At 38.6% G+C, this 16,893-nt stretch overlaps 1 protein-coding gene and 1 long non-coding RNA gene across 4 annotated transcripts in view; one reads left to right on the top strand and one right to left on the bottom strand.

Moving 5' to 3' along the window:
* The window catches only part of ADK (adenosine kinase), a 618,595-nt gene that overhangs the window by 560,619 nt on the left and 41,083 nt on the right, over positions 1 to 16,893 (top strand). For all 3 annotated transcript variants that reach the window (XM_031949472.1, XM_031949471.1, XM_031949473.1), the window contains one exon: positions 1,379 to 1,493. In XM_031949472.1, the coding sequence (XP_031805332.1) occupies positions 1,379 to 1,493 (115 nt within the window). The remainder of the gene's footprint in view (positions 1 to 1,378; positions 1,494 to 16,893) is intronic.
* Positions 1 to 16,893, bottom strand: part of LOC116421070 — a 77,297-nt gene that overhangs the window by 30,710 nt on the left and 29,694 nt on the right. The window lies entirely within an intron of this gene.

Genomic DNA, 16,893 nt, shown 5'->3' with positions numbered 1-16,893 from the left:
CTCAGACACTTAGGCCTATCCCTTAACATCTGTTTGCCTCAGTTTCCTTATCTGTAAAATGGGGACAATGGGTCATTGGAAAGATTCTCCAGTACTATGATTCCGTAGGAGTCAGAGGATTCTTGGTGATGAAGTTTCCAGGCAGATCAGAACCTGCTTTTCAGTCCACACTGCTTAAAACATTGCCTGAGGCACTGAGATAGTCAGTGACTTCTCTAGGTTCCCCCCACTCCAAGGCTAGCTCTCTAACCATTAAACCATCTTCAAATGAAAAAATCCAAAGCAAACATAAAGTAAGATGCGAGGTGGGGGTGGAGAAGACACTAGAGACTGAGAAGATCTTGTCAGAGGTGGTTCTTGGGCCCAACCGTGAAGGAAGTTAGGAATTCTGGCATGCCCAGGTGAACAGACATTGGAAGGATGGAAGATTGCCTGTGAGTTAAGTATCATGTACTAGTAACAGCAAGGAGGTCATTTCCCTGGAGTGTAGAGTGAGGCTGTGCACGATGTCCACAGAGAAAGACCGAAGCCAGATTGGGAAGGGCTTTAAAGGACAAACCAGTGAGGGTGAATTTTATCTTAATGGCAACAGGGAGCCACCGAAGCTTTTTGAGCAAAGATGTAGCATGGTCAGTGTGACAGCTATATAAAGTATGTCTTGGCGGCAGGAAGACTAATTAGGAGGCTTTTACTCAAAGTAAACTTTCCCATTTTGCCTACTTTACTCATTCCTGGTCATCTACCTTTAATACTTTATTTTTTGCTGTTCAGATGAGGTGGTGGGACTAAGAGGGAGATAATAAACTCAAGTGAATAAACAAATATTATTTTGAAATGCCTTTTCCCCTTTATTCCTGTTGTCCTTCTTACTTTGGTCCCTTCCTCTTCTAAACATGTTAGTTTTGTACTTCAGTTTCCTCATACCGAACGATGATAAAACGTAAAACCACTCCCTGCCCCCTGAAATTGCAAGCCAACAGCCTTTGTAATGGAATACTCCATTGGGATGGGGAAGGGAGGAGAGTGGGCAAAAGGTTCTGAAGCTTGTGAGCTATATTTACTTCATTAGGAGGAAAGGACAGGACTATCTAGAGTAGAAGCCCTGAAGAAAAGACATTTCTTTATTTGATTGAAATTATTCCAGCTTTGTATTAAATCATTTGATTTAATTAACGATATTATTTCCAAAATTAAAGTCAATAGTATCATTATATTACAAAAACTTTTGAAAGAATAAAATGCTTTCCCTTTGCAAATCAACTTAATAGATGCCCAATCTATTTTACTCTCCTTGTAAGCAGCAAAATCCTTGATTTGTTAATAAAATTTTATTCTACTGTACCAATTATAAGAATTTTCTTTTCATTTCTATTAATAGACTGAAGAAATTAAAGAGATAGCCCGGAAGGCACAAGCCCTGCCAAAGGTGAACTTGAAAAGGCAGCGAACTGTAATCTTCACCCAAGGGAAAAATGACACAATAATGGCCACAGGTACACACACATATGGGCGCCGTGTGATAGATGCCATGTTATAGACATTAATCATGTCTTTATCACTTGCCACAAATTTTTATTTTTTCATCATATATTCAAAGTAGTGTCTCTACCTTAGGTATTTTTTTTTTAGTTTAATAAATAGATCTTGCCTTCTGTTTCTCAGCAGCAAAGATTTCTTTTCCAAAGGTGTGTCTTACTAAAATATAGGAGACTTCTACGTTATATTTGTAGGGCCAATTCTAAAACTGTGATTTATTTCAATTTTTCTGATGTGCGATTTTTTTCATCCATCTAAATGTCTTTGCTGAGAACTGGAAACACTCTTTCCTGATAAAGCAGTTGTTGCTTCTTTCGTGTGGTAAGTTTGAGCTTTTGAGAAAATGAAGGAGTGAAATCCAGGATTGAGTGAATTTCCAGGCTTGGTGTTTTAGAATCAAAATTCTCCTTTGTACTTTTCCTCCACTTTCTGTTTCACAACCTTTTGTGGAAAAGTTAGAAGAGGTGCTTTGCCCAGCTTGCTGATCATTGTTAAAGCATCACCCAGTGAATAGTAATGGTGTCAGTATGGTGGCTCTTCTCTTTCATTTGCATTTGATAAGCATCTGGATTAAATCTATCACTTGATTGAACATGGAATAGGTTCTCTAGGTAATAAGAATAGCAAGCATTTTGATAGTGCTTTATGCTTTACAAAGAATTTTCCAAAGATTATCTTATTTGATCTTACAAAAACTCTAGGAGGAAGGCATTATTATCTCCAAATTCATAAATCAGGAAACCAAGGCAGACAAAATCATTTGTCAGATATCACCCAACTGGTAAGTGTCTAAGGCAGGATTTTAACTCAGGTCTTTCAGATTCCAAGTCCTGTGCTGTCAACCCATTATTATAGGTGATAACAGAGCAAGCAGCCCCTTCCCTCAAGGAACTTTCAGTCTAGTTAGGGAAGGAACTCATTGTACACAAGAACACTCATCAAAGGACTATTTATTGCCTGTAATGTAATATAAACTTGCAAAACAAAATTATAAAGAATATGACACATTTATAAAGAAAAGCTAAATTATATTCACCCAGACATAGGGTACAGAATGAGACATAGGTTACTTAGATGATATATCCAGTGTTGGAATTTGTTTTGTTAAGTTATGCATATATGTTTACAAGGATGTTTTTTTTTCCTTCTTTTTTTTTTAATTGGGAGTTGGGGTGGGAAAGAAAAAAAATAACTTCTTGTACCTTTAAAAAAATTTTTTTAATTTTAAATTTTTTCCTCCCCAAAAGTGAAGGAGGCAATACTCTTACTAACCTGCTTTGATCAGACCACTTGGGAGTATTATTTCTGTTTATAGATGCCAGATTTTATTATCAACATTGACAGAAGGGAGGGCAGCCAAGACAATGAAGGTGGGTCCTTGTCAAACTATGCCATATGAAAATTAGTGGAAATATATGAAGGTACCTGGTTTAACAAACAGAGAATTTGTGGAGGTGGCTAGAATAAGATGACTCTCTTCAGGTATTTGAAAATTGTTTCATTTGTGGTTAGCCCTCAGGGGCAGGGGCTAGGAGCAGTGACTTAAAGGAACAATGCATACCTACAGATTATATGGAAGGCCAGTCTGGTCTGCAACAGTAGCTCTGACATGACCTCCCTCAAAAGAGCTCCACTTCCTTTGTTTTATATTGAGGATCTTTTATTTTCCAAGTAAGAATTAAGTAAGCAGTTTTCATTTCAGTGATTCAGAGTCCAGGTAAGTTTATGAAAATTTGTTAAACAACATATGCTAAATGTTAAAATGTCCACTTGTACTTTTAGTTTTCCTCATTTAAAGGATAGAGCAAAAATTTTTCATTGAATTTTAGAGTGACTTTATGGTTTGGGTAGTTTTTGGAGTGGAGTTTGAAAATTGTTGTATGCTATTTGTTGTGGATCATAAACCATTTCCTTCCTGAGCTAGTACCATGATTGTTTATGAAAATTGTCCTTTTTGAAAATAGCTTTTTATTTTTCCAGATACATGCAAAGATAGTTTTCAACATTCACTTTTGCAAAACCTTGTGTTCCAAAATTTTTCTCCCTCCCCTTCTCCATAGACAGCAAGCAATTCAATAAAGATTAAACACCTGCAGTTCTTTTAAACATATTTCTATGTTCTTTATGCTGCACAAGAAAGATCAGATCAAAAGGTGAAAGAACTAAAAAAAAAATGAGGGGAAAAAAAAAAGCAAACAAACAACAACAAAAAGGTGAAAATACTTGATCCACAATCAGTTAGTCTCCATTATTCTCTCTGGATGCAGATGGATCTTTCACACAACTGTTAAAATTATGAAAGGTATCTTTTAAAAAGTTTTTGGGGAAAAATCAAGGTTGACAAGGTAGCAGAATCTTTCCTAATCGTGGGCACTGTACAGTAATGGAATGGGATCTTTAAGGAGTACAAGCTCTGCTCTTGGGGATGACATGTATGAGATTCAAAGTTTGCTTGAACTAGATCACCTTGGAGATCTTGGAGATCTCCTCCAATTCTGCAATGCAATGTAATGATTTTTAAGTGCTCTGGGGATTCCGTGTAGGGAGAGATCAATGAAGGCTTAAGTGGAGGAACAAATAGAGGAAGTAAAGACTTTTCATTCTGGGCTTTCCAGTATGAGTGGGAGGTAAAGGGCCAGGTGCTAGAGAGGAGGGTTTTTCCGTGCAAAAAGAAGGGCATAAGCAGAATCCCATGTGCCAGGTCTCCTTTTGTCACTGCAAGAAATGAAAAACCCTTTCAGTTTGTTGATTTCTGCAGTTGAAGGGAAGAATTCACAGTGGAAGGCTATCTGTCCCTACTAAACTCACAGATAGAACTGTCTAAAATTTTCCACCTTTATCATGTGGCCTACTCCAGTTGTTCAATAAATACTGTTTTGAAAAAAAAACAGCACCTGGCTAGCCCCACCTCCTCTGTCCCTCTCTTCCTCACTCACCCACAGCCCCCACATACCCACACTCCTCATCTCACAGGAGCTATCGAAAATTCTTTTGAAGGCAATAAAGTGCTCTCTGGTTGATTTCTATGAAGTCATTTCTTCTAGAGGGTTTGTATATTTGAATGAGGCAAACCACAGTAACAGCAGCTTTTCCAGTGATTTTGCAAGTCCTTTCCAAAACTGAAACCTTTAAAAATTTCACTCTTATCCAGTGATTGAATTTCCCTCATGCACTCATTTTATTCTTTAAACCGATCTTGTTAACAAATCTATTAATCCACCCTTGGAAATGTTTACAACCAGGAGCTTATTTGAAGGACATTTGCTAATCTTTGCTGTTCTTACCATATGAAAATGAACTTAAATTAGAGGCTGCACTATATCTGTGGTGCATGATAAATACAAGATGGATCGAGAATCTGTGCGGCAGTGTCAGCTACAAAAGCAAACATGATAAATGTTAATGCAGTTTTGAGCCCTGGGATAAGCTATTCAGTGCACCAGCAGAGCTGAATCTCTTTGCTATGTTGTTATTCATGGCAGCCAAATAAATGTCAATAATAAAAGAGAATTAAAGATTTTCATTTCCCAGAGGCAGTCCTCTAATACGGCTTGATCTTTCATTTCATTTGTAATTCGTTCTCATGTCAGGATGCAATCATTCGCCAGGCTCTGGGTGTCATGTTAAGTCATTTAATAATGATTAAGAACATAAAAATGCTTGGCCTGTGGGGCAATTCTCAGAAGAGATGCCAATTTGTTATTGTTTTCCCCTCCTCTCCTCCTGAATATGGATCAGCTTTTCCCCACCTCCTACCATTAAAATACTAATGAAAGAAGATGGGGAGGTGCAAGGGGGGGGGGGGGCAGAGAGAGAAGAATGTCCCTTAATTTACCATACTGTGGTATTCTAGAATGGTACAGGGCAGAGTTAACACACTTATTAAAACACTAATTAGTACTCATTCCTTAAACCTTACACTGTGGACTACATAGAAATCATCACTACTATGTTTAGCAATAATTGTTCAGTCAATCCTTTCTTATCCCCCACCCTGAGTACCTAGTTCAGCACATCCAGAATTGAACTAGATATCTTATAATTATATCCTAAGTAATCCTTTCTTAGGGGCGAGTATTTAAAATCATTTTCTCTAGCATTTCCATTCTAACCCCACATCCAGCATGACTTAAACTATGTAAAACTAAAAAAATAATAAAAGCAAACAATGTAAATGTAAAATCTGAGAGGTAGATTGGAGGCAGCTTGACTGATGATAGCCATTTCATGTGACAGGGGACACTTATTGGGAGCATGTGGACCTCAATGTAAGTGATGCTTAAGATCTAGTTGAGGAAATGGGTTATTTTTTTATTTTTTTTTTTTTGGTAAGGTTTGCTTGATGTCTAAGAGCCCAAGCTTCTGGGGATGTTAAGGGATCCTGTCCATGTTTTCTGCTTAGACTCAGATTTGCATGCGGAGGCTTTTGTTGAGCTCCTGCCATTCTGACTTCAAACTCTCCATTGCTTATGGTTCCCAAAAGCTCACAGCTGTGAACATATGAGATTGCATGTCAATGAGAATCTCATAGCTAGAACATAGAAGATGGCATGTCATTGAAGCCTTAAGGTATTTGTCCTATCCACCCTGTTTCATTTCAGCCCACAAGCTCATGACAAAGTAGTTGCTTAAATATCTATCATCCATCACTCAGTGAGCAATACTTTTGCATGCTATACTAGGACCAGAAACTTTATGAGGATCAAGAGAAAGAGTTGGTAATTCTGTTTTACCATTTGTTATCAGTCTTGAATATTGAGCAGTTTGATTAGTCACATGGGTACTTTTTTAAGGAGATCTATCCATTTCCTTCCAATGAAAAATGAAGGCCATAGTACTTTACTAGTTAAAAGAGCTTTCCCTACAATAGCTCTATGAGGTAGACATTATTGTCTCAGCTTTAAAAATCAGGAAATTTAAATTCCAAGAAGTTAATGATTTATCCACAGTCACATAGCTAGTTAAGTGTAGGTACTAAGACTCTAACTTAAGTCTTCTACCTTAAATTCAGCACTCTTCCTACTAAAATTCACCCACTCTCAAGAATTGAATTTTTTGGCTTACTTACTAATCTTGAGTTTAGGGTCCTTGTGCTATTCAGTGAGTCTGATATTCAGGGAGTTTAAATTTCTACAGCTTGACATAGAGCAAGTGATTAATAAATGCATTTTCATTCACTTATTCATTTGTTCATATGCCTGGACTGATTGAAATGTAGTTCTTACAAAACACAGTCTGTGATCATAGCACTTTGTCCTCTCCTACCTTGTCACCTTTCTATTTGCATTTTATTTATCTGTGTCTTATCTGCCATGGTAAGGTCTTAAAGAGTAGGGTAGAATCCTATTTGTTTTTATTTGTAGCTCTCCCATTGACTTGCATAATATTTTACACACCATACGCGCTTAATAAATGTTTATAGAATAAATGAATGAGAGGATCTCAAGAGTTTATTTCAGTTCTTAAGAGAAAGAAAGTGGTCATGGAAATAGCCTTTCTCAAGAATCACAGAATGGCAAGAGATATTGGTGAGTGTTGGCTACTTAGAAATCAAAAAGTATTAAGCATCTATTAGCTCTATGTGGTAATCTTATAGTTATTGTCAGATGGAAATAATCTCTAACCTCAAGGAACTTTATCCTTTGAGGCAGTGGATTCACCATAATCTCTGCCATTTCAATAAAATTAAACAATGAAGATCTGGCTTGATGTTCCTAGGCCCTCTGGGAAGCTTGCAGCCTGTCTACTAGAGTAGTTGTTAGATTATGGTAAAAACCAAATACCAGCATGTTTTGCAATTCCTGAGAAATGCAAAGCATGGGAACCTCCCACCAGAAAATATGAGCCCTCAAAGGAAAACAATCTCAGTAGGTAGAAGAATAATACCTTCTCTTCACAATGACTTTTGTTGCTATAAAATGTTATTACAAATCATTCTCAGATCATGTCTATACCACAATCAAACCAATTCTAAATGCTGTTCTTTCTGGTAAGGATTGGTGACAGTGTAAGTAAAACTCAATGTCATTCATTCCAGATGTCTTTGTTAGGCATTCATGAAAAAAATACAATTTTTCAGGTGAGGCTTTAAAGAGAAAGTTCTTTTTTGCCTAGAATTCAATGATCAGCTCATGTTTCATTTTTTATAATGTTCCCCCTCCATAAAGGCAAAGCTTTTCACTAGCCAAGAAGCAGTAAATACTACTCATCAAATGATAACCTTCAAGAAACCCCATCTTCTTGTTGGATTGAGTTGAAAATGAACATTGGAGTAGGTGTACCAAAGGCTGCACTAGGGAATGGAGTTTCTTAGCCAGAAGACCTTCAGTTGGTAAATTTTTGTTATAATAGTGATAATAATAACCGACATTTATTTAGCGATATAGTTTGTAAAGTGCCTTCCTCACAGCAACTCTGGGCATTATGGGAATAATGTGGTATTATGGGAGAAGCCCTAACTCTAAAATCAAAAAACCTGGGTTCAAATCCTGCCTCTAGTGATCAGTACCTGTGGGATGTTAGGTGAGTTACATAAGCTCCCTCAACCTCAGTTCTCAGTTTCTTCATCTGAAAAATGAGATGGCTTATGAAATCTCTTCTATCTCAAAACCTAATATACTAAGTAGTAATAATATCTCATCCCACAGCCTGAATGTTTCAGTTACACACTAAATATATCAGGAAGACTGAGAGCAGAACAGAAACCTCAGATATACCAGCGTGTGTGTTCCTGGTATGCTTTAATAAGAACGGTGCCATGAAGTGTAGACTCTCCCTGCTATTGTTGGACTATTGCCTCTCTTTGCCTTATGCTTGGTAGTAAGATAGGAAGGGTTTGGGGGCTCACCACCAAGGAAGGTAAAGCAATTTAGATTTTCAGGGGACCTTGGAAAACATTCAGTTCCACCAACTTTGCATCTTACAGTAAGGAAACTCAGGCCCAGAAAGATTAAATATTTTCATCAAAGTTGCCTCAAAACAGAGACAAAGTTAGAGCTAAATCCCACATTTTGTCTGGCCAGTGTTCTTTCCACTGACCCGTGCTTCCTCCTCTATTCATTGTTCCTCAGAGTATATATTGGAAGGAATCATGATGGCTTCAGATGTATAGCCTTGTTGGTAGGGTGAACAAAGCCCCAGTTAAATAGGTAGAGGTGCTAGCAGAAATATAACTAAAACTCTCTCTTCCTGTAGAAAGACCCTGGAGAGTTCCACAAAGAGCTGTCCCCCTTATATCAGATGAATTAATGCCTCATATCCAGTCCAATGAACTTTTCCACTCTTGATATCTCAGAATGCCTTGGGTCTTGTGCCAAAGAGGCTTCTACAGCTGAAGCTGCTCCATAGTTAGACTTTCTAAGAATCTGAAAACTTTCTGATGTCAAAGCGTGTCTATGTTCCCATGCAGGCATGTGTGTAGAAAATTACATGCATCTACACATGTTTATAAATGTATACACACATTAGCCTAAATTATTCTTAGAGAATTCATTTATTCATTTCATTTTAAAACTCTAAATAATCAATTGCTGCAATTCAATAGCTCTTGAAATTATGGTTATAAATTGATATTTAATTAAAGTGGCACATTACTAACTTTTTGAGGATAATTACTGTTTGTGACTGGTGAGTGTTCTTTCTGCATTTCAATTAGTTGCTAAAATACATCTTTTTTTTCAGAGATTTACAACTTGGCTGCAAATTTTTCTTTTGGCTGAAACATGGAGTGTTAAGTTTTCAGTCCAGATGAAAATCTTTGGGGGTGTGGTGGAAAAGTCTGATTCAGACAACTGAACAGCTAAAAATTTCCTTCATTTAAGGAAAAAAAAAGATTGCCTCCAGATTATTAAAATGAAACAGGCTTGTCCAAGTACAAACCAAATATCTTCATTCACGCTTCAGTTGACACTGTTCCCCAAGCTTACTGGCTCTAGCAGCTCAGATTACCTGTGGGGCAATTCCCTGGGAGCCAAGACTCTAGGGTTTATCCCTAAGCATGGCCAAGAGTCCCTGAATTTCTTTGCTTTTGTTTACTAGTTTCTAATCATCTTCATGTTAATGGTCTTTTGGGATTCTCCACTGAAAGGTGTTCAATTGGGCAGGATTTCATTATGTCATTATAAGTCACATCTCATTGCAATCAACTCCAAAGAATCCATCTGGATTCTTTTTTTTAATTATTATTATTCCGTTACTATTCGTATAAGGGGAACAGAACCTCTGGGACAGGGTCAGCTTATGTGTGTAAACAGCATTGTTCTTTATGTACTGTTAGTGCCTGAATATTTTTAACCTTTGGTTTCTTAACCTCTTTAAGAAGCACACTTGTTTAAGATTAGTGTCCTAAAGTCCTTGAACCAAGGTTGTAGGCTAGGAAGAATAGCAAGCTCACATTCTCCCCCAGAGTTTTTTCTCCCTTTCTTCCCCACTCCTTTTTCCAAGTTCATACAGTGTGAGTATCCCCAGAGTTTAAGTACTATAACAATTTCAACAGCCACATCGGTACTAGACACCAAGCATAATGGGACTATTTGAAGAGCCCAAGCCATGGATGGTTATTCATTCACTCCTTTATCTTTTCATTTATTCACTCATTCATTTATGCAGCAAGGATTTACTGAATGCAAGGGACAGTGCCAGGCACTGCAGGGGATACAAAGATGAATTAAACACAGTCCTTGTCCTTGTGAAGCCCATGTGGGAAAGAGAAGTTCACTGTGCCTTCGCCAGCAAATAAAGGAGAAGGGCGCACGCTATTTAGATGAAAGGCTTAGCCATGCCTTCAGCCAAGATATTTTGAGGAATCCAGGTCTCACCCTAAGTGTAGAAGATATTCCAAAAAGCTTCTTCAGAAAGAGGGTGGACTGGACTCCAGTCTTTTCTCCAGTGTTTCCCAGAATGGAATAAGAGAAATCCAGTGGCTCACTCAGAGATTAACAGCTATTTCTGGGGAGTGGGGGGCAGGGGGGAAGAACCTCTGAAGAGGCACATTAGGCATTGCCTGAGAATGGCCCACCAGTCTGATAGTGCAGGGGGAACAAGCTTGGGGTTTAGCTTTCTAACCAGGCTCCTGCCTTCAATCAGCCAGAATCGATTAAGCACCGGCTGTGGGTCAGGCAGGCATAGTACCAAGGATGGGAAACAAGCAGCCTCAGAACTTACTAAACTGTATAACCTTCCCACTGGGTAATGATCCTTAGATCACAAGAAAGAGGGTGGGGGAAGGGAAATAGTTCAGTTAACCATGATCATGAGAAGCACCATGCTCCTCACATCTGGATCTGGAATGCTGGGTGCATTTCTGAGCTCCCCATTAGAAGGAGAGCATCCGGTGGACAACAGCCAAGGGGAGGAAAAGATCTTGAAACAGCTCAGATGAAGAACAGTTGGAAAGGAGACATGGTCATTCTCCCATAGCAAGAGAAGCACTGCCTTGAGGAGGAGAGAGACTTAGATTAAATGTTAGAATGATGAGCATTTATACACTACTCTAAGGTTTGCAAAGTACTTTACAAAGATTTTGTTTGATTCTCATAGCAGCCCTGTGAAGATGCTACTATTACCCTCATTTTAAGGTTGGGAAAACAGAGGTAGGCAGTGGTTAGGTAACTTTTCCATAATTACCCAGCCAGTAAATATGTGAGGGTGCATTTGAAAACTCCAGGTTCAGCACTCCACCTCTGCATCACCTAGATGCCTTTAACTCCATAGTACTACAATCATTGTAGTCTCTTTTTTGTTTTTTTGGGTTTTTTGCTGAGGCAGTTGGGGTTAAGTGACTTGCCCAGGATCACACAGTCAGGAAGTGTTAAGTGTCTGAGGCCAGATTTGAACTTAAGTCCTCCTGACTTCAGAGCTGGTGCTCTAACAGTGAATTCTAAAAGAATTTAGAAGAGAGAGATCCTTTTGGGGCTGAAATGTTCAGAGTAAATTTTAGAGAGGAAGGAGAGTTTAATCCCACTGGCCCACCCTGGCCAGTCATAGAGCTTTGGTTTAGATTTGGTTTTGGTTTTGGTTTTGTTATTTTCCCCATTTAATAGTATTTTTTCAATTATGTGTAAATGTAGTTTTCAACTTTTACTTTTATAAAATTGAGCTCAATTTTTTTTTCTCTTTCCCTCTTGCTCCTCCCTTCCCCAGGACAGCAAGCAATCTTGATATTGGTTATACGTATACAAACATATTTAACATATTTCCACATTAGTCTTGTGAAAGAAGAATCAGAACAAAAGGGGGAAAATCATGAGAAAGGAAAAAAAAAAAAAAAACTGAAAATACTATACTTTGATCTCTTTTCAGACTCCATAGTTCTTTCTGTGAATGTGGATGGCATTTTCCATCATGAGTCTTTCGGAATAGTCTTAAATCTTTGTATGACTATCAATGCTAATCATCATGCAATACTGTTTTAGTCTATAATATCTCCTGGTTCTGCTCACTTCACTCCTCACCAGTTCACGTAAGGCTTTTCAGGTCTTTCTGAAATCACCTGCTCATCATTTTCTTATACTACAATAGTGTGACATTTACGTTCATATACCACAATTTGTTCAGCCATTCCCCATTTGATGGGTATCTCTTCTGTCTCCAGTTCTTTGCCACCACAAAGAGAACTGCTATAAATATTTTGTGCGTGTGGGTCCTTTTTCTCAGTTTAGATTTATAAGGAACTTTCAAAATATCGCCCACCCTCCCTTCATATAACAGAAAAGCAAACCAAGGCCTTGAGAGGTGTAGGGATTCCTCCAAGATCACACAAGACAGTAGGGACACTCAGAAAGCCCAGTCCTCAGGCTCCAGATCTCTTAACACTCTTTCCTATACCTCGTTAACTATGACTCCAATAAAGAAGTGGCATTACCTTGTTCTTAGAGCAACACAAAATACCCTGACCCCTGATTCTTCCTGAAAGAGTCAGGAAAAGGGGCAAATGTGTGAGAATAGAAATGTGTCTTTTGTAAAGAAAATACAAGGAACAAATACTAAGATAAAGAGCCAAACTATGTTATTCTAAGAGATCATTAGCAATAAACAATTGTATAAAATTTTAGAAAATAATTTAATAGGGTTAAAAAAAATGATAGAAAGAACTACATGACTCTAAGTGAAAGAACTAGGGGCAATCCCTTGAAAGATCCAAGATTGGTTCAGTTTAAAGATGATAGAGTAATGCAAAAGGCTAATGAATTCAGTTGAGGAGGAGGCTTGTAGCATTGAGGCACAGAAGTCAGTGCTGGCTAGAATCTTATTAAGCATTTTTTTAATGATCAAGAAAATGGAGTAAATAGCAAATTAATGAAATTTGCAGATGATACTAAATTGGGAGATATTACAGCCACTGGTGAAAACACAGGAACACTACTAATGGGCCCATAGAGATTAGAAATAATATTTCAGGGGGAGGAAAAAAAAAAAACCTGCTACTGATCCAGGCTGTCAGTATGTGAAATCTGAAATGTGTATCTATGGAAATGTAAATGTGTATCTGAGTTAATTTTCCTAGCTTTGGAACTTTTGCCCTGGGGGTGAGCTGTCTTGATTGGTGAGTAAATAAGAAGGCACAAATTCACCTGGTTCTTTATTTGTAGCCAGCCTCAAACTAGGCTTTGCTTCCCATTCCATTTAGCTGCACCCAGACATCTTTGTCATCCACCCTGCTCTCACGCTTTCCATTTTCTACCTCTCCAAAAAAAGAAGCCAGTTTAATGCTACCATTGCTTCTGGAAAGGGGATGTGAGTCGTATTCTCCAGTTCTATTTCACCATCCCTATGACTCCCCAACTCAAAAGCCCCTTCTCTGGTCAATACTCTCCTGAGTAGATTAAGTTTCTCTTTAGAATATAACATTCTTGAGGAATGAATCTTTGCTTTTTGTATTCAAATCCGCAGAGTTTGGCACAGTACCTAAACACTAATAAATGCTTTTCATTTGTTATTCTTTGGAAGTAGAATTATCCACATTTCTAAGACTCTAAAGAGTAGACTTGAGGAAGAAGAAAGAGAACAACTAAGGAAGTCTGCTGGCCAACAAGGTGGAATAAATATTTCTGAGACAGGATCCTATCTTTCTGTAATTATATGTAATTTAGCTCTTGTTTCAAACCTAGTATTGACTTATGAGAGGACACAGACAAGGATTATCCAGATCAGTCAGACATGGATGGGTTACAGTATGGCACAGTGAAGAAGGTACCTATTCAAGTAAGATCACTTTGTTCTTATGGAATATTGGAGTGTATGTTGTTTGGGGAAAAAATATCTTGAGAGTAAATAGTGTAGATTGATTTGAAAAATTCTATTCCTATGAGAACAATGAAATTATTTCTGTTTCTTATCAATGCAGTGGAAACTACTAAAGGATGCCATCTCTTGAGAAAGACCAGCTATCAGGGAGCTGCTTGGCCCAGATAGTTAGATTATTGTAGGTTTTTTTCTTTGTGTGTGACTGTAGGTCTCTAATCTAACAGTGGTTTGATCAGGTTTGGATCAGTTGAGACCCTTCATCTACTTTATAAAATTACAAAAAGCTGTTTTCAGCTTTTAAAGGCATCTGATTTTGAGTGACTTGTTTGCATTTTTCTAAGAGTCAAAAAACATGATCATGGATTGGTAGACAGTGGATTTGCCCCTGAGTATGGATTGTCTCAGTGCCTTTTCTCTGCTCACTCATTTAAACAAGCAAAAGGGAAAGATTAAGAGTTTAAAAATAAGGGAATCACTTTAGTGTATCAGTCACCTTGAGGGAAGATGCTCTTAATTGAGCTTCTTACAAGGCCACAGTAAAATAGGTAGAATTTTCTCCTCTCCTCCCCATCCTTCCCTCAGTTGGCAATGGTGTCTTCCAATAGAATCATCTAACTATAGGGTACATGCTCCTTGTACCCAGCCTGAGGAGAGAATTCAAGGATATTGCTTCTTGAACTGCATCCTACCTTGTAGAGAGAGTCAACGAGAGGGGATAACACATGGGCATGGGATGCTTCTGAACCCCAGCTGAGAGATCACAGGCCCCAGCACTTCCTGAAGGGCTTCCTACTGGGCTTAGGACAAAGGGTCTGGGCTCTTTTGTAAAGAGCTAAGCCGAGGATGGTAGCTTAGCTGGAAACTAAATCTACAAACTGCTAACTGCAAGGAACACTGGGCCTGGCAGAGAGCAGACCAGTGAATCAGTCAGGGAATGCCCCACCAAGAAGCAGAACACCAAGGCCTTTATCACCAATGGGAGTTCCGTGTTCAACACATGCAGGCCTCTCACACCTAATCCTTCCTGCTTGCTCACTCCATTAATGGTCTATGTTTTTTTAGGGAGAGCATATAGCCCAAATTTATTGAGGGTGGAAGGATATTTGGTAAATCTTTTTACTGTGCTATTCCAGTAAAGGATTTTGCATTAAGCTAGTTGTGTCTTTTGATTAATTATAGAGAGGTAAACAAATGTTGGTAGGGCTTTGATTGCAGGATTGCAGACCCACAGAGTAATTCGAACCTAGGATAGGTCTAAAGAATCTGCCCTAGATGTGGAGACGTAGTCCAGAGCCGTGCTACACTCAAATGATCTGGTACTCTGAATGGGTGGGACTGGCTCCTGGAAGGGAAACATGACTGTAATGTTCTGTGCTTCTCTCTGGTAAGTCTCACCATTTGCCACTCAACCCAGTAAATGGTCAAGTCTTTTTGCTAACAATTCAGCTTCTTAGGCAATTATTTGGCAATGAGGAACAGAATAGGTAATCATTCTTTGAGTCTGCTTTGCTCTGAGAGCCATTGGTGAACTGGGACCTAGGTCCCTATAGCAAATGTAGGGATGATTTGCAATTCTTCTTTACCTACCTTATTTCAGGCTACTTTGATTCCTTGACACCAAGGCGTGGTAGACGCCTTGGTGAGTAAATAAGAAGGCACAAATTCACCTGGTTCTTTATTTGTGGACATTTATCAGTTTGTGTCTTAGCACTGTTATACAAAGAATAAGTGTATATAATTTGAGACACATAGAAGTGCTCCATTATTAAGTCAATTAAAACTTATTTGCTTGTCTTCCAGCACATGAAGTAGTTCTTGGTTTTCTTTGACCAATTTGACCACACAGCTCAGCTCGCCACTTGTGGGCTTGTCTATAAAATGTAGAAACATTTATCACTGTTGGCAGCATTGCCTTTTGCTCCTAGATCTCTTTTAGTTAATATCACTAAATGCAGCCATACATGGAAGACTATCCCAGCTTCAGACCATTACTGTCTCTTTTCTCCTACCCAGTTTTTGATGTAGTTAGAGAATCACGTGTTAACTACATGTTTTATCCATGTGAGCAATGCAGGCAGACATGTCCCCAGGATCTTCATGTGCTCTTGTTCTGTGTACCAGTCTAGTCAAAAACAAAATTTTGAGACAGTTATTCTCTGTTCTTCGGAAACTGGCTCAATTCCTGCTCCACCAGCATGACAACCAGAATCCAGGAAGATACTTCACCCACAGACATTGGAGCCATCTAAAAGTTCCAAATGCAATTAGAAGATTCACAGAAAATGAGAGTGAGAAATCAGTCAAGGATGAAGTACTCAGATTATTGGGGTTTAAGAGATACTTTTCCCCTATAAATCACTCTACATTTCTACTTTTGTTCATTCAGCATATTCATTAAATATTCCTGATGCTATGGAGGTAGAAAGATGCATATGCCATAGTCCTGGTCCTCAAGAAGCATAGACTCTAATGAGAGACATAGGATGGGTTATGGCTCAGAATGACACAAAGAGGTATTAATGAGTACCAGATGAATAATACAAGATAGAATTCAGAGAGAGAGCCCCCTCCAACTGCAAGATAGCAGAAGACTTTGTAATGTGGAGACTATCAGAGCTGGAATTTGTAAGGGAAGAGAAGCTTTCTACAAGTAGAAAGGGAAAACTTTCTAGGAAGACAATATGAGCCAAGACAGAAGCAGCAAAGTGTTTGGGAAATGGTGTAAGCCACCCAGTTTGGCCAAAACTGGAGGGTTCTTAAAGGAGAGCAATGAATAATAAGGCTGAAAAAAAATCTATTTGTGCCAGATTGTAAAGGACTTTGAATTCCAGGCAACGGAGTTTGGACTTTATTCAGTAGGCAAAGGGAAGCCCCAGAAAGATTTTGAGCAGGGGAGCGCAATCAAAGACTGACTAAGATGTCAACGTCTGCCAGGGAAGAAGATGGAGAGAGGCCACTGAGCTGTTAAAAGCATATTGCGCATCATGCAGGACTTAGGTAATCTGAGCCTGAACTTGAGTAGTAATTATTGAAAGGGATGGATTCAAGGGATCTTTCAGAGAAGAAATTAATGGGATTTGGCAACTGATTGGCTATGAGGTTCAAGGAGAAAGT

Source organism: Sarcophilus harrisii, chromosome 2, assembly GCF_902635505.1.
Source record: "Sarcophilus harrisii chromosome 2, mSarHar1.11, whole genome shotgun sequence".
NCBI lineage: Eukaryota > Metazoa > Chordata > Mammalia > Dasyuromorphia > Dasyuridae > Sarcophilus > Sarcophilus harrisii.
Note: the sequence above shows the minus strand (reverse complement) of the source record. Positions and strands in the feature narration are given on the sequence as shown.